Raw genomic sequence first — 24,098 nt, forward strand, 5'->3', positions numbered from 1 at the left:
ATGAAATGACACTATCCTTCTGCTTTTAACCACTTTTTTACTTACAGAGGTACTTATTTTTCAATTCTAAAATCTTCGTTTTCCTTGCATTTCTTTCCATATTAAAAAAAAAATTCAGATCTAAAAGGGAAAATGTTAAAACAGGAGTAAAACCAGATGCATCTGATCAAGAACCAGAAGGACTGACGCTGTTGGTACCAGACATCCAGAAGACTGCTGAGATCGTCCATGCAGCTACCACCAGTTTGCGGCAGGCCAATCAAGGTATAGCACTGCCACTTCTCTGCTGTTTTTCTTTGGATCCGGAGATGTTTCGTTTTCTTCTGAAAACTCCCTTTCTTTTTCTTCTGTGTTAATGGTTTTCAAGCAAGTTCCTTTACCTAAAAATTTGTTGTCAGGTTTTCAAATTAATCATGAATAGCCTCTAATTTTAAAATATTTATTTCTATTATGTATGATTAATCCTAGATTCGGTAGGCTAACAACATGCATCCTGATTTTCTCTTCTTGTTGGTAGTTGTGAAATTGAAAAATGCCATCATATTGGATAGGAAGGAATACCTGAAGACAATGTGTGAGAATTTAGTTTAAATTGGTATTTTCATGTCTTAGCAATGGGAGATACAAATAATTCTGTATTATCTATTGTTTTGCTTCTGCTGTTTTGCCTGATTGGATAAAACTAATTAACATTTTAAGAATTTAAGCTTTAAAGTTGATAAGGGTCTTAGCCCTATAAGTTAGTTATGTTTATGAAATAGAAATCTTTTATTCTTAAATGGGTACAATAGGAAAATAATTGTGAAGAATTGGGTAACTTTTTGGAATTAAAACTTTGAACTCTTGAAGTTAATTGTTTTTGTTTTAATCTTTTAAAATGTATGCTGATGTTATTTATCTTGAAATATTAAATAACAGAAAAAAAACTAGGTGAATATTCAAAGAAGGTGGCTATGAAACCCAAACCTTTATCAGTGTTGAAATCACTTGAAGAAAAATATGTGGCTGTTATGAAGAAATTACAGTTTGGTAAGTTGAAGTTTTAATCTTCGTTTCTTGAGATCTCCTTTCACATTGTGTAATAGTGCTGCTGAGATGTGTTCTAGTAAATTAAAGATTTTAAAGGTTCCTCATACCATGAATCATTCATACCCTATGTATATGTGTGTGTGCACACAGTATGTAGAGAGTATAAATATGTATGCGCACACATGCAAAAATTTTTATCATTTTATCTCTGGATTTATATATTTTTAGTTATATTTGGGAATCATGATTCTTTAGAAACCTAGGGGGAAAAAAAACCCCAAATCAAATGTCTAACGAACAGGCAGAAAGGGCTTTCTTTCTTTAAGACCTCTCCATTTCTTTTAAAAAAAAAAAGACCTCTCCATTTCTGTATATCCTGGCCTAAAGGAAGCTAAGGCCTGAGACTTTTAACGAAGTCTGTTACTGTTGCCATTTTAGAATTCCATGAGATTTGCCTTTGGAAAGTACAGTTAATGTAGAGTTCTCTTGTAGCCTTTCCTATTCCAAAACTCTTGACAAGTAAAGACTGAAGAATACAGCCTATCAGTCCCTCCCATAAGGTGCTAGCCTATAAATAAACACTAAAATTCCAAATTTTGGTGACCATTAGTAACTGTTATTGTCTGTGCCTCTTTTCCACCCTTGAAAACCAGCCAAAGGACTTGGACTATATGAAAAACAACACTAAAGCAAGAGTTGTCTACTGTCTGAAACTTCCGTTTCAAAGCTTTTTAGCTTTTGCTCTACCTTACCTCCCAGGTTTGCAATAAAAATCACATACAGTAATATATCTGAAAATGATAAAGCACTCAGACCGTTGAAAGGTCTTGTTCATCATTTTAAGATTGGAAGAATTGAGGTGAAGTGTATATACTGTTATTCAGAAAGAATGTAACATTCTTGCCAATGGATCCATGTTTTTGGAAAATTGTGCCTGCCATTGATAGGTTGTGACCATTTTGTTTAATAAACACTTGAATTCAGGGGGCTCCTCAGTTGGTTAGGGGTCCAACTCTTGATTTCAGCTCAGGTCATGATCTCAGGGTCATGGGATTGATCCCCTCACCAGTCTCCACACTCAGCAGGGAGTCTGCTTGAGATTCTCTCCCTCTCTCCCCACCTCCACGTAATTGTACGTGTGCTCTCACTCTCTAATGATAAATAAACCTTTAAAAAATAATAAAAACAAACACTTGAATTCAGGAAAATATAATAACTACAAATGATTATGAAAGTAACAGAAATATTGCTATAATTTTAAAGTTGCAAGACACCAAGAAGAAATGCTATGCAAATACAACATGAATCCTAGATACCCTCCAAGGGTTATCATACAAAGGAATATGAAAATTACTGGGGAAAGCCACACACATACAAGGATCAAGTATGATCCTTGTAGCCACATTCAATATCACAATTAGCAGGAAAAGGAGTCTCAGTTTAAATAGATAATTTTTTGAATCGAATAAAAGCCTTTGTGTAGTTATAATTTGATTAATGTATTTTGTTGCAAATCTTTTGTAAAATTAAATTCACTATATCATGTAGAATAAAACAGCTGAAGTAGACTGGAGATATATCAAGAGCTGTCAGTAGCATTGCATTAAAATGAAATATTTGAGGGGTGCCTGGGTGGCTTAGTTGGTTAAGCGTCTGCCTTCAGCTCAGGTCATGATCCTGGAGACCCTGGATCTGGTCCCGCATCAGGCTCCCTGCTTGGCAGGGAGTCTGCTTCTCCATCTGACCCTCCCCCCTCTCATGTGCTCTCTCTCTCTCATTCTCTCTCTCTCTCAAATAAATAAATAAAATCTTTTAAAAAAATGAAATGCTTGATATATACCTCCGCCCAGTTTGTCTGCACGAAGCAAGAATCAGATGTTAGATGGATCTATCTTTAGCTTCACATTTCTATATACTTTTTCACTTTGTGACAGCCTGTTTTCTATGAAAGCATTCCTCTTTTCCACTTCCCCCCACCTCAGAAACTTTTTCTGCTTCTTTATTGGTTATCTAATTACGTTTTTATTATGAATGAGATTTAGTCTGTGAGTTGCTCCAACTAGGTAACAGTGCATATTTACCAAAACCTTTAATGTCCATTCCTGGAATGGAATTTTGAACCTCAGCTCAGTAGACAGTAACTTTGTTGGGAAACCCCTGAAAGCACGCTTAGCTTAAAAAATAAATCCTGAAAAATCTAAGACCTTTCTAGTATGACTCTAGTAGGTATGTCAGAAGAAGATCATTCGGTTGCTTCCCACTTAGCCCCCTTAGACATAGCACTACTAATACTTGCTAAAACTATGTAAAGAGGAAGAAAAAGTGGTCCATAGTCAATATTCAAGATTTTAAGTAGCATTTTATAAACCACATATGATTTGCTGTTATTGCTGAACTTTGGATTTACTGGTCTTTAATCATTCACAGAGGCTTTGGATATAACTAGATTTAATCAGCTTTTTAGGTTCTTTATTTTGAATTTTTATTCACAATTTTTGCTCTTCTTTTGAGTATATAATTTGCAAACTTTAATTTCCTCTTCAGTGGTTAGAGTTTTAGCCAGGAGTGGGAGGTATCAGGAATTAGGGTAGTGGAGAAAGAAGAGATGACTGTTCTAACCAAGAATTGGTTTCCTTTACTTGGGAAAACATTCTTCCTGGTGGGCAAAAATTTATATAGATTGAGTTACTTTATATAACCTTACTATATCATTGAAAAGCTGGTTTTGGCTTTTTAGAAATCTTTTAAAAGTGATTATTTTTTCTCTTCCATTGTTACTGTTACAGTTCATGAATCCTGTAAAGACACTGTAGGATATAACTATCATTTGTTTTCTTTTTTTTTTTTTAAAGATTTTATTTATTTATTTGAGAGAGAGAGAATGAGAGACAGAGAGCACGAGAGGGAAGAGGGTCAGAGGGAGAAGCAGACCCCCCACTGAGCAGGGAGCCCGATGCGGGACTCGATCCCGGGACTCCAGGATCACGACCTGAGCCGAAGGCAGTCGCTTAACCAACTGAGCCACCCAGGCGCCCTATCATTTGTTTTCTGATACTGTACAATACCATTTTTATTTCTCTTAAAAATTTTCCTAAATAAATAAAATCTTTTTTTTGTTGTTTTGTTTTGTTTTTTAAGATATTTATTTGACAGAGAGAGACACAGCGAGAGAGGGAACACCAGCAGGGGCAGAGGGAGAGGGGAAGCAGGCTTCCCACAGAGCAGGAAGCCCGATGCGGGGCTCAATCCCAGGACCCTGGGATCATGACCTGAGCCGAAGGCAGACGCTTAACGACTGAGCCCCCCAGGCGCCCCAAATAAAATCTTATAAAAGATTTTTATAATCTTTTATAAAGCCCCCCACTGCTCCCCCTGCTTGTGCGTTCTCTCTCTCTCTCTCTTTCTCTGACAAACATAAATAAATAAAATCTTTAAAAATAAATAAATAGGGGTGCCTGGGTGGCTCAGTCGTTCAGCGTCTGCCTTCGGCTCAGGTCATGATCCCAGGGTCTTGGGATCGAGCCCCGCATCGGGCTCCCTGCTCTGCGGGAGGCCTGCTTCTCCCTCTCCCTCTCCCCCCGCTTGTGTTCCCTCTCTCGCTGTATCTCTCTCTGTCAAATAAATGAATAAAATCTTTAAAAAAAAACTAAAAAATAAAATAAATAAATAAATAAATAAAACATTTATTATTTCACAGTTTCTTGGGTCGGGAATTCAGGAATGTTTCAGCTCACTGATTCTGGCTTAGGGTCTTTTACAAAGTTGCTGTCAGGATGTTGGCTGGAGCTTCAGTCATGTGAGATCTTGACTGGCTCTGGGGGCTGAGCTTTGGAGCTCACTCATGTGACTGTTGATAGGAGGCTTTAGCTCCTTGCCATGTGAGCCTCTCCATAGGACCTCTTGAGTGTCTTCACACATTGCATCTAGCTTCTCTGAGAGAGAGTGCAAACAGGAAGCCACACGGCCTTTTATGATTTACTTTTGGAGGTTGTATACCATTGCTTCTGCTTTATTCTTCAAGAAGTAAGTCACTAAATCTAGCCCATACTCAAGGAAAGGGGAATTAATTTTTACCTTTTGAAGAGGGTGTCACAGACTTTGTGAAAGTATATTTTTTTGGTAAGACTATTTAGCACACATGCACATGCAAGTAGGGGGAGGGGAAGAGGGGAAGGAAGAATATCAAGCTGACTCCAGGATGAGCGCAGGGCTTGATCTCACTGACCCAAGCTGAAACCAGGAGTCCAACGTTCAACTGACTGAGCCACCCAGGCGCCCCTAATTGAATATTGTAATAAAATTTTGGTATTAGTAGACCCTGGTCTCTTATATGCATATGATAGAAAAGTTTTCCTCCAGGCATGGGAATGGGCTTGTGTGTTTCTGGTGGATTGCTGTTTACTCGAAGGAAATTTATCTCTGTATTATATGAAAGGCAGCAGAATTGAGCAGATGAAGTAACTCCAGTTTACAAGTTTACTGACAGGAAGTAATTTTGCCGAGAACAGTACATTTGATCAGTAACAGTTATATGTACTATATAATAAACTAAGTTTTCAACATTTCTTCTTAAATTAGATTCTGCTCATACAGAGTTGATGATAGTTTCTACAAGAAATGCACCAAAAGTTTCTTTTTCTCTCTGAAAGATTTGTTAAATAAAGATGTGGCACTCCTGTTTTAAACATATGGAGTGCACAGACCTGTGACACTTTATAGGTCTTCCCGCTTTTTCTACATTATAAACTCCTTGAAGGCAGATTTAGTTTCCTATTTATCATTTAACCCAAACAACCTAGCCTAGAGCCTTGCACTTGGTAAGTTCTTGGTGAGATTTGGTGCACTAATGCTAATTATAATATAGCATTAAAGTTTTTCCATATATTTAGAATTGTATGAACACAAGATCAAAAATTACTGTTCCTTCTAATGACAGTATTTCCCCTAGTATGTGGTTTTGATTTAGTGTTACAATTTATATAAATCTCTTTGTTGTAACCCCATTGGTTAGGGTGGAGTAATCTGAACTAGAGATAAAATTCAAATCCACTTTTTTCTTTCTTTTGTGTACAGAGTTTATAAGTAAAGAATAACTTTAAGTCTTTTTTTTTTTTTTAAGATTTTATTTATTTATTTGACTGAGAGATAGAGAGACAGCACAAGTAGGCGGAGTGGCAGGCAGAGGAAGAGGGAGAAGCAGGCTTCCCGCCCAGCAGGGACCCCGATGCGGGGCTCGATCCCAGGACCCTGGGATCATGACCTGAGCCGAAGGCAGCCGCTTAGCCGACTGAGCCACCCAGGCGCCCCACTTTAAGTCTTTTCTAAATCTGCCTAAATAGATGGTTAAGAATTAGCCCATTAATTATATTTTCTCACAGTACTTAGAAGATTACCCTAATCATCTTTTATTCCATTAACTTAAATTCTAAAAGTAATGACAGTACTTAGAAGATTACCCTAATCATCTTTTATTCCATTAACTTAAATTCTAAAAGTAATGTAAGAGTAAACTTCACCCTGAGACTTTTGTTTTCGGATTCCAAAATCAGTGCAAATACAACAAGACGTATTTTTGTCTTTAAAAATGAAAATCTGAATTGGCAAAAACAATACACCACTCATTTTAAGAATAAATTGTCTTCTGCTTTACATTGTTATAGCTGCTTGATACAGTCTATCAGTTTGTCCACATTGTACATCAAAAAGCATTTCCTGGGGGTGCCTGGCTGGCTCAGTTGGTAGAGCATGCGGCTCTTGATCTCAGAGTTGTAAGTTCGAGCCCCATGTTGGGTGTGGAGATTAGTTAAAGATAAAATCTTTAAAAAAAAAAAAATCATTTCATGCTGTTGCTTCCGTTACGTAGTTCATCCATCTAGCAGTAGGTATGACATAAACATGTATAATTCCTGTTTTTTCAGTCCTCTGCACATTGTGGGGTTTTAAAATTTTTTTGCGTATAGTTGACACACAATGCTCCATTAGTTTCAGGCGTACAACAGCAATTCATGATCTCTGTACCTTCTGCTGTGCTCACCACAAGTGTAGCTGCCATCTGTCACCATACAGTGCTGTTCCAGTCTGGCTGACTGTGCTCTCTGCGCCAGGCTTCAGTCCCCTCCATTTGGGGTGGAAGAAGGGCTAGTGATTTCTTTGTGATTTTTGTCATTGTAACAACTATCCTCCATTCTAGTTCTTTCTCTTTTTTTTCAGTGTGTGTTTTTTTTTTTTCTTGTTCTTTTAGATACATTTGAGATGGTTTCTGAGGATGAAGATGGGAAATTGGGTTTTAAAGTAAATTACCACTACATGTCTCAGGTGAAAAATGCAAATGATGCAAATAGTGCTGCCCGCGCCCGCCGCCTTGCCCAGGAAGCCGTGACGCTCTCCACCTCACTGCCTCTTTCATCCTCTTCGAGTGTGTTCGTGCGCTGTGATGAGGAACGACTTGACATCATGAAGGTAGAAAAAACAACTATTTCTCTGTCTCTCTGGCTAATGTCAATATTTAAATATTCATACAGAGCACTAGAAATAGCATGAATTTTAATAAAATTCTTTTGACCATTTTGGACATTAGTGAAACGAGTCCTTTTTTTAATGTTAGAGTATGTGTATGAGACTGCTTTTCAAAATAACTAGAAGAAAATACCAAAATGCCTTCCTTGAGTCAAGGTTGTATGCAGCTGATATTTTTAAGAGCTTAGTATCAAAGGATTTAATGCTGGTCAATAGAAAAAAGTCATTAAGATTTCTTCCTTGTCATCCAAGATGTTTCTCTTGTGTTTTATACTATCAGTCTTCAAAATTAATTCTTTTTCTTTCCTTTTCTAGGAAATTCATGTATTTACAGAACCATAATATCTATGAATTAAGTAATGGTAGTACAGTAATAAATAACTGCACCTTTATGTTTTAACACTATGGTAGTCTGGCCTTAAGTTCTAAGCGATTGCTGCAGCAAGAAGATTATAAAGATTGGACACCTGGCAGGGACGGGAATGGTGGCACACCTTTCTTTACATTTGTTATTTTATTCTGGGTTACAGCTTCCTTATATGCACAGCTGTTAACTATTGACATATTGACTTGAAGACCTTTTTTGCTTGCTTGCTTTTTTATTTTGCTCTTTTGGGTAATTTTTTCAGTAGAAATCTCACAGACTTTGCCTATTTGACCACACTCTTACCTGTTCCTTGTTACACATAATAGCCAATTATAGAATGGTTGCATTGGGAAGCATTATATCACTAAATTGACCGCATAAGTTCAGACTTGTGACTTTGTCTCTGCTAAACATTATGCTGGACCTAAATAAAAAAGTGCCAACATGGAGCTCCCAGCCATCTATCAGAGTTGTCACAGATTGAGACTCTAGTGCCACTTGCCTCCACACACAGCTATTCAGGACCAGAGGCTTTTCTGCTCATGCCTTGCACAGTTAGTATCTGTTGATCGACTTAAACAAAATTCATTAAATAACTGATACTCGCTGTTGGGTTCTCTTCTATTTTTTAGACTACCAGTTACCCTATGGGAAATACCTCCTATTCTCTCAAAACCTTTTTATCATAAGTTGTTACATGAGAACTTTTGTTAACTACTTGTCTCATTATCCCAGAAAAAAATTTTTAAAACTAAGTTACTTCTCAAAATGTTAACTTACCTGAAGGTGTATTGCAGAAAATTACCCTCATACCTTTTGGATGTGATGATGAGTATACCTAAAATCTCAAATTGTTAAATACAATAGAAAGTATCATGAAGGAAAGCTCTTAGAAAAATAGTAACAATATTAAAGGGTATTTGATGTTAAGGTAAGCTCTCCTGCTGCCAATAAGGCATCTTTCTTTTAATAGCCCATTTTCACCAAAACTAAATAACTTTAATCCTAATCTAAAACCATTTCTAGTCATGTTGTTATTTGTAACTTTTAATCTCATTTTTAACATGTTCTGGTAGAGATGTATGTAGGATTAAGAAGGTTATTCTTATTTCATGTTGGATTGTGTTTTTCTAAATCGCGAGTAGTGTTAAGGAAGAGTAACATGGACTTTTGTGTATTTGTACATGCATACTAGGTTCTGATAACTGGTCCAGCGGACACCCCTTATGCAAATGGCTGCTTTGAATTTGATGTATATTTTCCTCAAGATTATCCCAGTTCACCCCCTCTTGTGAATCTAGAGACAACTGGTGGTCATAGCGTGCGATTCAATCCAAACCTTTATAATGATGGCAAGGTAATGTAATTTCGGCCTTTTGTTTCTGATGCCAAAGTATTATAACCAAAGGTTCTTTGTAATTTAAGCAAAAATTTTCTTTTGGTTATCTTCTTTCCAAGAGTTCCCTGGCTTTCCTCACGCTTCTCTTTCCTGTATGCAAAGATTAGCCTGAGGAATGAGAGAGAAGGAACCAAAAAGGGCAGAAACACAACAGTGTTGAGAAGCACTTAGAGTCTTAAGAAGTTACTGAGGGACTTACTCAACATATTCCTTGGCCAGTTGAGACTTTGTCCTGAGCCAAAGGTCTGTCTTCGTCTCTCACCTTTCTTTACTTTCCGTATCTTCAATTCCAGTTACCTTTTCACAAGTGCCTCAGGATAGCAGAATGCCAAAAGCATGGTCCTGTCAACTCTGTATTCCTTTTTTGCATATCATCACTTTTTCTTGCTTTCATAGCTATCCATGTTTTCCATGATACATGTAATTGTGAACTTATGTTTGCCACTTAACTTATGTTAAAATGTTTTATATTTTTTAATAAATAGGAAGATGCATTCTGTCTGAAAAAGAAGTTGACTAAGAGGTATAAAAGCATTTCATATGACAGTAAACCTTTTAAAATTAGATTTAAAAGAACAGTCATCACTTTTCAAAGTAATTTTGGATAGCTTGATGGAATTTCAACAGTGAATTCCATGCTGGAAGTATTTCATGTTTAAAAATTACTAGATGATCAGAAGAAATTGATAGACTTCATAAGCAGACACTTTGATGATGAGAGGAGCAAGTGCTTGAAGTTGATCTGGTTTATTAAAGGTGAACTAAGTTTTCCCTTGGTTTTATCTTCATCATAAACTCAGATCATAAAACTGGAATTTGCTTTGTGAGTTTATTGCAGGAGATTTAATCAGAGGTAGACCTTAGTTGCTTTGGAAGAACAAAGAACGGGTCTTTTATAACTGAGCAGAGAAGAGGATATAACAATGTTGACTTTAATGAAGAGAGACTAGAATCTGAAGAGTTTAAGTGTAAAATGTTAAAATTTATTTAAGAAATTACTTCCTTAAGACTTAATGGCATAAGGGCTCCTGGGTGGCTCAGTCATTTAAACGTCGGACTCTTGGTTTCTGCTCAGATCATGATCTCAGGGTCATGAGATCGAGCCCCTCATCGGGCTCCTTACTGGGTATGGAGCCTGCTTAAGATTCTCCCTCTCCCTCTGTCCCCCTCTCTCTCCCTTTCACCAAAAAAGAAAAAAGAAAGAAAAAAGAAGACTTGGATTCCAGATCTCTAGGTAGGGGTAAGAATACCTGCCATTGGTAGTCACGGGGATGCTCTAAAAATGAAGTGTTTGACAGTACCTTAAGTAATGGTATACAAAGCTGTTCAGGTACAAGTCTCTTAAAATTATTAATGACGGGCACCTGGGTGGCTCAGCCGTTAAGCATCTGCCTTCGGCTCAGGTCATGATCCCCAGGGTCTTGGGATTGAGCCCCGGGTTGGGCTCCCTGCTCTATGGGAAGCCTGCTTCTCCCTCTTCCACTACCCCTGTTTGTGTTCCCTCTCTCACTGTGTCTCTTTCCGTCAAATAAATAAAATCTTCAAAAAAAAATTATTGGGGTGCCTGGGTGGCTCAGTCGTTAAGTATCTGTCTTCAGCTCAGGTCATGATCCCAGGGTCCTGGGATCGAGCGCCGCATTGGGCTCCCTGCTCGGCGGAAGCCTGCTTCTCCCTCTCCCACTCCCTCTGTTTGTGTTCCCTCTCTCACTGTGTCTTTCTCTGTCAAATAAATAAATAAAATCTTTAAAAAAATAAAAAATATAAAAAATAAGAAAAAATTACTAATGAAATTATGTCCTAAATGAATTAGTATATTTTGCATATTGCTATCACAGAACGATTGCAGGAAGAGCAAGGAGGTGGACTTCTCAGCTTTATTAAGGACCACTTATTTGCCAAGTCTGTTGCCCATTATATGAAATTGTTAGTTTACAAGTATAGATAAAATGTCCCCAGTTCTGTTTTTCCCAGAATGACCTCTTAACCTCTGCTTGGCAGATAGTTTGAGTTCATTCTTGCTGTCTGAGTGAACAAGTATCTGTGTTGTGAAGTTTGTTCTGAGGAGCCCAGCAGATAGATCCTCAAGGCCCTTGCAGGGGGTCTTTGAGTCCTCCTCCTTCCAACTTCATGTTTATGTGAAGCTAGATTTTTCCATATACTTCCACCTAAACAATATATTGTAACAAATTGAATGTAGAGGCAAATAGGAAATCAAGATCCCTTCTATTAAACCATATCCTTATGGAAATTTACAAAATTTTGAGAGAGATTTTTTTTTAAAGATTTTTATTTATTTATTTGAGAGAGAGATAGCACACGCAGGGGGAGAAGCAGACTCCCTGCTGAGCAGGGAGCCTGTTGCTGGGCTTGATCCCAGGACCATGAGATCATGACCTGAGCCGAAGGCAAACACTTAACCAACTGAGCTACCCAGGCACCCCGAGAGAGATTTTTTTAATGTATAATGGTACTACTTTTTCCCACTGAAAATTTTTTTTAAAAGGTTTGGCAAAGGGGCGCCTGGGTGGCTCAGTCATTAAATGTCTGCTTTCGGCTCAGGTCCTGATCCCAGGGTCCTGGGATCAAGCCCCACATCGGTTTCCCTGCTCAGTGGGAGGCCTGCTTCTCCCTCTCCTACTCTCCCGGCTGTATTCCCTCTCTCGCTGTCTCTCTCTGTCAAATAAATAAAATCTTAAAAAAAAAAAAAAAGGTTTGGCAAAGAGTTGTTTTTCATTATGAAGGAATTATAATGCCATACAGATTTGGATCACATCTGAAGATGCCAGTTTGTTCTAACAGACTGACCCTTAGTGTTTTGCTGGGGGACGTAAAACTGAGATACTGTGACATGATAGCATTTCAGTTTTGCTTCTAGTTGTGGCAGTTTGCTTTTAAAAAGCACTCAATTCTGGGGGCGCCTGGGTGGCTCAGTCGTTAAGCGTCTGCCTTCGGCTCAGGTCATGATCCCAGGGTTCTGGGATCGAGCCCCGCATCGGGCTCCCTGCTCGGCGGGGAGTCTGCTTCTCCTTCTCCCACTCCCCCGGCTTGTGTTCCCTCTCTTGCTGTCTTTCTCTCTGTCAAATAAATAAATAAAATCTTAAAAAAAAAAAAAACCACTCAATTCTGTTTATGCTTTCTTCCCTTCTTCCTCAGGTTTGTTTAAGCATCTTAAATACGTGGCATGGAAGACCAGAAGAGAAGTGGAATCCTCAGACCTCAAGCTTTTTGCAAGTAAACACATTTCTCTGAGTTTCACTTAGAAAATAAAGAACTATTTATATTTTTTAAAGAATTGGTTTTAGTGACCAAGAATAAACATAGTAAACCAAAAAAGCTATCCTAAATAGCTTATAGGTGAGCAGTTAGTACAATGAGTCTTGTCTCATCTGGAGTTTAGAATCTTAAGTTAGGGCATAAGACAAAATTTGCACTTTGCCAAAATTACCTTTAACAAAATTCCCAAGTTGCCCTTAAAGTACACTATGGTGCAAAAAGATAACGTAAGACGTAATTTTCTCCCATCTCCCAGTCACTTACAGGGCTTAAACTCATGTGAGTAGAATTACTAAACTACTAGTATTACATTTTCTTCCACATATAATACTGTTTTTCTGTAATCTCCTTAATAATGGGACTCATCTGAGGTTCAGAAGCACTATCCTAGAATTCATAAAACTTGGAATTTGAAGTTCTTATTTTGCAGAGCATTTGACACACATATTTCATAGTCTTGAATTTTGGAAATTAATTTCCACATACCACTTGAGCACATAATATGTTTTATAGCCCATCAAATGCTTTTTGTTGAGGCTTTACCTCCATAGTTAAGAATCCCAGCTAAGAGATGAACAGGTAAGCATGTTAATAACATGAATTAACTTTTTTGCTTGTTTATTGAGGAAGCAGAAACAAATCATTACTGCTCATAATAGTTTAAACTCATATTTAAAGTTTAGTGTTTAAGAGAAACCACCATAAATTATCTCCAGCTAAGCCTACCCTGAAAAGATTCTTTTTCTACACTCTTATTTTGAATTAGGTGAAAGAAGATATGAAAAATAATTCCTTAGGATGTCACTTTTTTGGTTCTCTGGAAAGACTTTGCAGTATCCTCATGAATTAAGAAAATAGTACCAAGGGGCACCTGGGTGGCTCAGTTGGTTAAGCGTCTTCAGCTCTGGTCAGGATCCCAAGGTCCTGGGATTGAGCCCCTTATCCGGCTCCCTGCTCAGCGGGGAGCCTGCTTCTCCCTCTCCCTCTGCCTGTTGCTTGCTGCTCCCCTTGCTTGTGCATGCTCTCTCTCTGTCAAATAAATAAATAAAATCTTTAAAAAAAAGAAAATAGTACCAATAATTTTTTCCTTTTTGTTAATCTTGAGACCAAGAAAAAAGAAGTTAGATGATTCATGCAGAGAACTATAAGAAAGTTACTAGAATATTCCTCCCAAGTACTACTTCATTTTAGAAGTGATTATTTCAATTCTAGTCCAAAAACTTTAAAATATTTTTTTACGTGTGTATTACTCTTGTCAACACAAACTAAGCTTATGACAAGTTTTACTACAAAAGGAAATTCAGAGATATCCTATTTTTCATAAAGTAAATTAGACTTAGCTGAGAATTGAATTTTTTGTTGAATTTATATAATTTAAAAAATAAATTTATAATTTTCAAAGTTTTTTATTTTAAAATTTAATTTGCTTTTAACTTTTATATTGCCTGTATACCTAATATATACCCAAAATCTGTGAAATAAAGCAACTTATGCTCAGGGGTTTAAATTTTACAAGTTTGGAAACTTAAGTACCCATACATAAAAATTTTCTATATATTCCCTTTAGGGTTTTTTTGTTGTTGTTGTTGTATACATAGTTCACAGAATGATAATGAACATATTAGATACATCATTTGTACATTGTTCTGTTCGCTTAACATTAGAGCATATCCATTTTTCCAAGTTATGTTTTTATAATTAATAATCTTTTGAGTTCATATACTGTAATTGAACTGTTTCTCCATTATTGACTAAATATTTCATTTCTGATTTTTTTAGTTTTATAAATGATAACAGTTACTATATGACATTCTCTTTATTTTAGATAGTTTCCTGAGTCTAGGTTTTCAGATCTGTGACAAACTGACTTGGGCAGGAGCAAGAGGAGGCTCTCTTTTCTGTGCAAAAGTGAATAGCCTGGTCTTCCTCCAGATCTTAGGGAGGAAAGCTTTCAGTCTTTCTCCATTGAGTGTCATGTTACCTGTGAGTTTTTCATAAATTCTCTTCATCAGGTTGAGGACATTCCTCTTTATTCCTGGCTTACTGAGTATTTTTATTACAAATGGATGTTGGATTTTATCAGATACTTTCTCTGCATCTGTTGAAATGATTCTACTATTTTTTAAATTTTATTAATACAATGTATTATACTAATTTTGGGGTGTTAGACCAACCTTGCATTCCTGGGATAAATCCACTTGGTCTCTTGGTATATAATTCTTTTTATATATTACTGGATTCAGTTTGCTAGCATTTTGTTTGAGGATTTTTGCATCTGTCCTAAGAAATACTGGTCTCTTTGTGAGGTTCTTTTATTATATATTATACAAGAAATAAATGCATGCAGGCAGGAAAACATTGCTCTTTGTGCTCTGTTAGAAACTTTCTTCAGGGGCAAACTAGGGAGGATCAGGGAAAATTACTTAATTTTCTTCTTGGTTAGATTTTGGGAACCAACATTGTTTTACCTTTTTATTTATCACATGTGCACAAAGGATAAAAGTACTTTTGCCAGATTGAAAATATTCCACAAAAAGTTTCTGAAGGTTATATACAATTAAAAACAATTCCAAGATATTTTGAACAGTGGCAAGCTTTATTAGAGTTGCTTGGTTTCTCTGTAGTGAAATTCTTAAAAGAATAATGGTTATTTGTATAAAAATATCACATATGGTAGTCTTATGCCATAGGTCTCATATCTATCAGTAACATAGTAATTGTCTTAACTATTAGCACAATTTAAAATCAAAAGTCTTATTCATTAAAACTTTCATCAGAATTGTTACAGTAGCACCAAATTTTAGCATTGCTATAACTAGTTTTTAATGTTGCTATAATGTACTTAAAATACCTATTATAATGCCTTGTGAATAGTTTCATCCAGTTGGATGTTAATAAAGATGTCATATGCAAGAGGAGTTAAACATAATTTATGGTTCATGTAATCAACCATTTATAATAGATATTACCATTGGGGCACCTGGGTGGCTCAGTCAGTTAAGCGTCTGACTTCAGCTCAGGTCTTAATCCCAGAGTCCTGGGATCAAGCCCCGTGTCTCAGCAGGGAGTCTGCTTATACCTCTGCCTCTCCTCCTCCCCCTGCTGTGCTCTCTCTGTCTCTCTCTCAAATATATAAATAAAATTGTTATATATATATATATAAAACAAGCATTTTATATATATATATATAGTTATATATATATATATATGAAACCATTTTTCTTTTTCTTTTTTTTTAAAGATTTTATTTATTTGAGAGTGAGAACAAGCAAGAGAGTGAGCATGAGTGGTGGGGGCAGGGAGCAGAGGGAGAGGGAGAAGCAGACTCCCTGCTGAGCAGGGAGCCAGATGTTGGGCTCAGTCCCAGGACCCTGAGATCATGACCTGAGCTGAAGGTAGACGCTTAACTGAGCCACCCAGGCTCCCCTGAAACAATTTTTCTTAAAATGGAAAGTTCTGGAAATCATCCACTGTTTACAGTCCTACTCAATAGCAGCATAATTTTCCAGAGGCAGGTACTTACTATTTTAAAAGGCTAAAAGCATTTTACTAATTAAGAGTGTTTCCCTCACACCAAAGATGTTATTATTTCTTCTAATAGAGTTTCTTGTTGCAAATTAGTATTTTGGATTACATACTCTGTACTTTCCTATGTTTGAAATATCCATAATAAAATTTTAGATACAACATGAAAATACAGGAAATCAAAAGTTAATAATTCCTAAGGGATGTGGGGTAGAAGGAGGAATATGGCAAATTAGTGGATAGTCTAAGGATAAGATAAGAATGAGTCACAAGAATGGATAGTGGTAGGAATAAAGTGACCAAATGAATATATAAAATTGTAGGAGACTTGATTGCTAACTAGTTCAGTGGCCTGGTAGAATACCATCCAACAGCTTTAAAATTTTTGTTTTCACACAGATAGTGAAAGGAAGCTGTTACGTGGTTCTTGATTTGGTCAGTTCCAAACAAATGACAATGAAAACTTCCTGCACTTTTGTGGATACTAATATAAAACTGAAGAGGAGAGGGACTGTAAATTCAGCTTATGAATAAAAGTCTGTTACTCTTGACTTTGTTAAAGTATCAAAGGATTGACTAGGAATCAGGGAACCTATATTATAGAATGAAAATATGTTGTTTATTATTAACTTAAATGTAACTGTATGTATATTAATATACTATGCTATGTAATGGGTGTTTTTCTGTTATTCATTGTCAGCTCATATTCTTAACACTTTAGCCAGATGTAGCTATGATAAACATCATATTTTGGTTTGATCCAGGTAGCTCTTTTAAGTTTTGTTGATCAAAATGGAACTCATGATGGGGCACCTGGGTGGCTCAGTCATTAAGCGTCAGCCTTCGGCTCAGGTCATGATCCCAGGGTCCTGGGATCGAGCCCCGCATCGGGCTCCCTGCTCAGCGGGAAGCCTGCTTCTCCCTCTCCCACTCCCCCTGCTTGTGTTCCCTCTCTCGCTGTCTCTCTCTGTTATATAAATAAATAAAATCTTTAAAAAAAAAAAATGGAACTCATGCTGACTGCTTTTCTGCAGGCCCATGTTACATTAAGTAAAAAGACTATTTTCAGAGTAGAAATGATTTTGTTTTACATTATACTGTTTTGTGGATGCCTGCTGTTATTTTTACTCCAAGAAAGAATAGCCACTGTGGATAAATTAAACTTAATGAGCACTACTGCTTAACTCCCAATGAAAGTTTATTTAATTCTCACAGCCATTCTTTAAGTAGTTGTTATCTTCATTTACAGATGACCAAAAAATAGGTTCTGAAGGGGTAAGTTATTCTGCTTACTGTGGTCTCTGACTTAAATATTTTACATTGTTCTCAGAGCTAGATAATTTTTAATATTGAAAATCAATTCCTTTTAAAAAAGAGAAATCTTTTCCTTCCAAGGATTTCTTAATTTACTGTTTTTTTCATGCCCAGTTTTATGGCTACAGTAAAGTGTGCTGTGAATAAAATGAGTAAGTCAGATAATCCAAGTTTCCAGAAAATTCCATAAAATGAATGTTATGACTCCTACATAGCTGAGTTCACTGAAGAAAAATAAAGTAGCATTTGTATACTTCCAGAGTGGTGTATGTTTGTTTGGTTTTTCTTAAGATTTTATTTATTTATTTTACAGAGAGAGAGAGAGCACAAGTAGGCAGAGTGGCAGGCAGAGGGAGAGGGAGAAGCAGGCTCTCCGCTGAGCAGGGAGCCGGACATGGGGCTCGATCCCAGGACCCTGAGAACATGACCTAAGCCGAAGGCAGCTGCTTAACCTACTGAGTCACCCAGGTGCCCCCCAAAGTGGTGTATGTTTTAAAAAGCAGGGGAACCTGAGTGGAGCAGTTGATTAAACGTCCGAATCTTGGTTTTGGCTCAGTTCGTGATCTCAGGGTTGTGAGATCAAGCCCCACGTCCGGCTCTACGCCCAGCACAGAGTATGCTTGAGATTCTCCCTTTCCCTTTGCCCCTCAACACTTGTGCTCTCTCTCTCTCTAAAAGAAATAAATCTTTTTTAAAAAGGCAAATACAAGGGCGCCTGGGTGGCTCGGTCATTAAGCGTCTGCCCTCGGCTCAGGTCATGATCCCAGGGTCCTGGGATCAAGCCCCACATCGGGCTCCCTGCTCAGCGGAAAGCCTGCTTCTCCCTCTCTCATTCCCCCTGCTTGTGTTCCCTCTCTCGCTATCTCTCTCTCAAATAAATAAATAAAATCTTAAAAAAAAAAAGTTATTAAAAAAAGGCAAATACAAGATGCCTTTAAAAAGTATTTATTTTCCTTGGAGTAAAAATAAAGATTGCGTCTTGGCTCGTTTTTCCTACAAGTGAGTATTATTAAGAGTGCATGGTTACCATTATGCTCTTTGAGAGTCAGGACATTTAGAGCACAATAATGTTTAAATTGGTGTGGGATGTTTATAAATAAATGTTTTTATAGCAGTTTCAGGAAATATCTTTAGTTCTGTTTTTTTTCAAGGATTCAAGAATATAAAATATAAGATATACAAATATTATGAGTCTATTGTACCTGTTTTTTTATAAAGATTTTTTGTATTTATTTTTGCAAGGAAAAGAGAGAGCATGAATGGGGTGGGAGGTGGGGAGAGGGCAGAGGGAGAAGCAGGCTCCCCGCTGAGCAGGGAGCCTGATATGGGACTCGTTTCCAGAACCCTGGGATCATGACCTGGGCCAAAGGCAGATACTTTAACCGACTGAGCCACCCAGGTGCCCCACTACTGTACCTATTTTAATTTTGCTTTTAATAATACAGTATTTCAGAGGCGCCTGGGTGGCTCAGTCGTTAAACGTCTGCCTTCAGCTGAGGTTATGATCCCAGGGTCCTGCGATGGAGCCCCACATCGGGCTCCCTGTTCGGCAGGAAGCCTGCTTCTCCCTCTCCCACTTCCCCTGCTTGTGTTCCCTCTCTCGGTGTCTCTCTCTCTGTCAAATAAATAAATAAAATCTTAAAAACATAATAATAATACAGTATTCCAGTGTCCTAATGATTAACATCAATTCTATGGTGATAAAAATACGTGGAAGCACATATTAAAAGATATCAGTTTACTGGTAATAAAAATGTCCCATTATAATTTGTCTTTATTTCTTTGTTCCTCAGGTGTTGGTGTCTGTTCAGTCCCTTATATTAGTAGCTGAGCCTTATTTTAATGAACCAGGATATGAACGGTCCAGAGGCACTCCCAGTGGCACACAGAGTTCTCGAGAATATGATGGAAACATTAGACAAGCAACGGTTAAGTGGGCAATGCTAGAACAAATCAGAAACCCTTCACCGTGCTTTAAAGAGGTATGTTCAATAAAATTAATGAAATACTTTATTAAAGGCATTATAGAATATTGTTTATTAGTATTGTACCTGCCTTTATATTTAGATAGTCTGTGGTATACTAAACTTAACTATACTTTTAATCATAAAAGATGAGTAATAATATAATAGAGGTGAATTTTAAAACCACCTACTTCCTACAAGGCATCTGACTATATTTTGGGACAATTTTTTAATTTCTTATTTTTAACAGTTACCATTCTACTAGCGAACTGTGTTTTTAAAGTAGTTCTCATAAAAATACTATTTTTTATTGGAGGTCAAGGTACTTTCTAAAGTTGTCTTACAAATAGAAACTTTGCCCTTATACTAATATCCGTGTGTGAATATTGAAGAGAAGATATTTTCTTTCCTTTAGGCAAAAGTTGGACTTAGTAAGTTTCTGAAACCTGTCTTGATATTCACAAGTGCTTTTATTTCACCACCTGAAAAGTGACTCTCCCTGTGGTTAGTTGTCTCTCCATAATCTTCCTAAAATATGATTGTATTCTTTTGTTTGTTTTTAAAGATTTTCTTTATTTGTCAGAGGGCGAGAGAGAAAGAGAGCACAAGCAGGGGGAGCAGCAGAGGGAGAAGCAGGCTCCCCGCTGAGCAGGGAGCCCGACACGGGGCTCGATCCCAGGACCCTGGGATCATGACCTGAGCCGAAGGCAGACGCTTAACTGACTGAGCCACCCACGCATGCCAATATGATTATATTCTTCCTTACTTCCCTCCCTCTCTCAGTAAAAGCACTTTCATCTAAGCCCCAAACCTGTACCCCCTGTGACTTGATTCTTTTTCTGACATAACACGTTCAGTCTAATGACAAATCCTGTTGGGCTCCACCCTTCAAAACATAATGAAAATACGGTGGTTAAAACCGTCTTGGCCATTACCAACCTATTTCAAGCCACTGTTACCTACCTCTTGCTTGGATATTTGAAGTAGTTTCCTCACCAGTCTTCCTACTTCCACTCCTGTCCTTCTGCAGAAATTACCACACATAATCTCATTGTCTCCATTGACTTCCCATTATATGAAAAGAAAACCCAACGTCCTTACCATGGCCTACAAAGCCCCACATTGTCTGGCCCCTTTCTAACTCTTCGGCATATCTAGGAATTTAAAGGCTTTTGGTACCAAATGTTAGGATGTGCAGCAACTGAAACTCTGATGCACTTCTGATGGGAATATAAATCAGTAGAGCCGCTTTGGAAAACTCTTTAGCAGAATCTGATCAAGCAGTTCTACTACTTGGTATGTGCTTCCTAGAAACTGGGTATAGAGAATGTTCATAACATTATTCGTAACTGTCAAAAACTGGAAACAGTTAACTTGTCTATCAAAAGAATGAATAGACAAATTATGGAATATTCATAAAATGGAATACAGCAGCATGAATGAACGGCTATGCACGTTAGTGTGGACAAATATCATAACTACAATATAAGAAGCCAAGCATAAACAAGTACATTTCATGATTCCTTTTATAAAAAGTTCAGAAATGAGTAAAACTAACATGCTTAAAGAAGTCAGGATAGGGGGCGCCCCCAGAATAGTATTTTTTAATTGATATATTTCCAAATTGATCTATTTTCTAACTTAAATATGTCAGAAGTAGACTCCTACTGCTTACCCAGGAAGGAAGAAATTCTAATTTTTCAAAGAGAATTTTTTAAGTTGCATGTAAAAACCAGTTATTACAAGGAAGGTTACCTTTGGGGCGCCTGGGTGGCTCTTGGTTTCGATCTCAGAGTTGTGAGATGGAGCCCCACGTGGGGTTTCGCACTGGGCATGGAGGCGGCTTAAGACTCTCTCTGTCCGTCTGCCTCTGCCCCTCCGTCCAGTCCGCGCACAGGAAGCCTCCTTGCACATGTGCTTGCTCACTCTCAAGCAAACGAGGAAAGTTAATGTTACAAAATACGATCTTAACTATAAATTAACCAGAAGATAAAATTAACAAAGTAGTAATAGTGCCTGTTTTTAGGGCTCTGTTCTGATTTCTGTATCAATATCTTTGACATTTGGAATGTCTTTAGTTATTTAGGTATTTATAGAGTTCTCTTTTAAAGGTTGAAAATTTGCCAGTTTTTCTGTTGTCAGTACCCTCCTAATTATTTTCTCTTGGTTATTTATTTACAGTGCTCACCTTGTGAATGTATTACATTGTATTTGTCTTTATTCTCTCTGATAGGATTAACTGTTTGAATGTCTGGTTTATCTTGGGCATTGTTTTCTCCTGCAGAGCTGGGCATTTCACATCAGCTGATGTCATTAGCCTGATTCCTCCCTGTTAATGTAAAATTCACTAAACTGAGTTTTGTGGAGACAAAAACGTTGCGATTGTCTTTTAAATTTCATTTCTTTGTAAATTCTGACCCAAACACCTTTTGTTGCCTTGGCTGTTTTATTCTCAAGGTTATACACAAACACTTTTACTTGAAAAGAGTTGAGATCATGGCCCAGTGTGAGGAGTGGATTGCGGACATCCAGCAGTACAGCAGTGATAAGCGGGTGGGCAGAACTATGTCTCACCACGCCGCAGCCCTCAAGGTGAGTAAGCCATCCTAACAGGAGCCCTGCTGGCGGCTTCACAAGAAGAGTTGTAGTCATTGACAGAGCCATAGTTACCAGGTGGTAAAGGAATCAGAAGGAGTCAGAGAAACAACATTTAAGTTCAGAGGCCTAAGTTGCTACCCAAAAGTCTGTAGAAAAGGGCCATCAATTTTTGACAATGAGTTGACACTTCCTAAAAAGGATGTTGACAACAACATGTGCTCTGTGAATGACTTTTTTTATTCTTTTCCCTTTTCTCTTTTGCAGTTTACTTTTCATTCTACCCAAGGTCCCCACACCCAGTTCTCCACACCAGTGACCCTGGCTCCTCTCTCTGCTCCCTCAACTCTCCCCTCCAGGCCTTTACTCTCATTTTCACCTGCTCTTGCTAGCTCACTGCCATTCATCTGTAGCTTAAATTTAACTTTATGGAAACCTGCCTTGACTTAGATCACTTCAGTTTAAGCTTCTATAATACCCTCTGTGTGTTAAAACACACAAGAGTCGGTCGTTTAACTGATTGAGCCACCCAGGTGCCCTATATTTTTCATTTAAATCATTTTTCTCTGTCTTAAAATCTTCAGATACTATTTCACTCCTCCTTCATCTAGTATACTTGGTCAGTACTAGGTCTTATCAGTGCTGCCTTCAGGGGGAGGCTGCCTCCCCTCTCCCCATTATTTCTTTTCAGTTCCCACAGCTTAGTCTGTTTGACCAGCTTCCTTGGACTTAGTTCTCCCCTTCTAGTTCTTTCTGTAGTCCATAACCAAATCGATCTTCCCCAAACCTGTGTTTAGATAGCTCTTTCTTTTAAACAAAACCTTAGTGACGAAAGCCCACCCTTCTTTGGCTTTGTTATGTCAGTTGGCGTCTTGCTTATATCTCAAATTCTTTTACTCTGTTATTTCTGTGTCGCTCAGGCCTGGAAATCTCTATCCCTGAATCAGCCCAAATTTCTGTCATCCCAACTATACCTTCGCTGCTGAGTGCTACTTGAGAAACATATGCAGCTACTTGGCTTAATAATCCCACAATAAAGACATAGGATTCCACCTCAGCTAAGCCTTTATAATTGTCAAATTTTTCTTTCTCCTTCCCTAATGTTTTCTCCTGTTGTCCACAGGGGAAGGGACATTGGAGCTAGAGAAATTACGAGTTAACCAGCGTGTTAATATATTTTGAAACCTTACAAATGGCTGCAAGTGTGTAGGTGTTATTATCTTGTTTATAGGTCTTAGACCTCCAACCCAAATTTAGTCTCTGTGAAGTCAGAGATTATATCTTCCTTATTTTACTCATTGCTTTTATATTGTCAGTGTTGAACACAGTGTCTCATATATAAAAATTGTTCTGTAAACATTGGTTAGTTAATTTTCAAAGCCCTGGTGTGATACTTGAGGTCATCTCTCTCCCAATAGAAAATTATAAACCAAAAATTAATATTTATAGACAACTATCCCCTCTGTTAATATCTCTACATCTTTCTCTAAATGGTAGAATACAAAATTATATAATCTCTCTGGTTCTTCTTTTTCACTTGCTTAAATTAGAAAAAAAATTTAGGGGGGCACCCAGGTGGCTCAGTTGGTTAAGCGTCTGACTTGATCTCAGCTCAGGTCTTGATCTCAGGGTCATGAGTTTGAGCCCTGTGTTGGGCTGCACACTGGGCATGGAGCCTACTTACGAAAAAAAAAATAGGATGATAAAATTGTAACTGAGGGTTGCTGGAGTGGAGGGGGGTGGGAGGGATGGGGTGGCTGGGTGATGGAAATTGGGGAGGGTTAGTACTATGGTGGGCACTGTGAATTGTGTAAGACTGGTGAATCACAGACCTGTACCCCTGAAACAAATAATATATGTCAAAAAAATTAAAAATAAATAAATAAAATTGTTTCTAAGGCTTTTTCTGAGCATTACGTGAGACTATTAGTGTAAAACATTTTGCAGATGTCCTACACAAGACCTGGTACCTGATGAATACTTGTTTGTATTCAGTAAAATAATGGTGGGTTTATTTTCATTTATGGACTTTCTGTCAAAAATATTTAGCCAGAGGGATGCCTGTGTGGCTCAGTCAGTTAAGCATCTGCCTTGGGCTCAGGTCATGATCCCTGCT

General features: G+C 37.6%; 1 protein-coding gene across 2 annotated transcripts in view; it reads left to right on the plus strand.

The window, feature by feature from the left end:
* Positions 1-24,098, plus strand: part of BIRC6 (baculoviral IAP repeat containing 6) — a 222,930-nt gene that overhangs the window by 197,144 nt on the left and 1,688 nt on the right. For both annotated transcript variants that reach the window (XM_021697618.2, XM_044918838.1), the window contains exons 67-73: positions 119-264; positions 919-1,029; positions 7,271-7,488; positions 9,108-9,269; positions 12,465-12,542; positions 19,217-19,405; positions 21,845-21,979. In XM_021697618.2, coding sequence (XP_021553293.2) covers positions 119-264; positions 919-1,029; positions 7,271-7,488; positions 9,108-9,269; positions 12,465-12,542; positions 19,217-19,405; positions 21,845-21,979 — 1,039 coding nt within the window. The remainder of the gene's footprint in view (positions 1-118; positions 265-918; positions 1,030-7,270; positions 7,489-9,107; positions 9,270-12,464; positions 12,543-19,216; positions 19,406-21,844; positions 21,980-24,098) is intronic.

Source organism: Neomonachus schauinslandi, chromosome 10 (assembly GCF_002201575.2).
Source record: "Neomonachus schauinslandi chromosome 10, ASM220157v2, whole genome shotgun sequence".
Taxonomy (NCBI): Eukaryota; Metazoa; Chordata; class Mammalia; order Carnivora; family Phocidae; genus Neomonachus; species Neomonachus schauinslandi.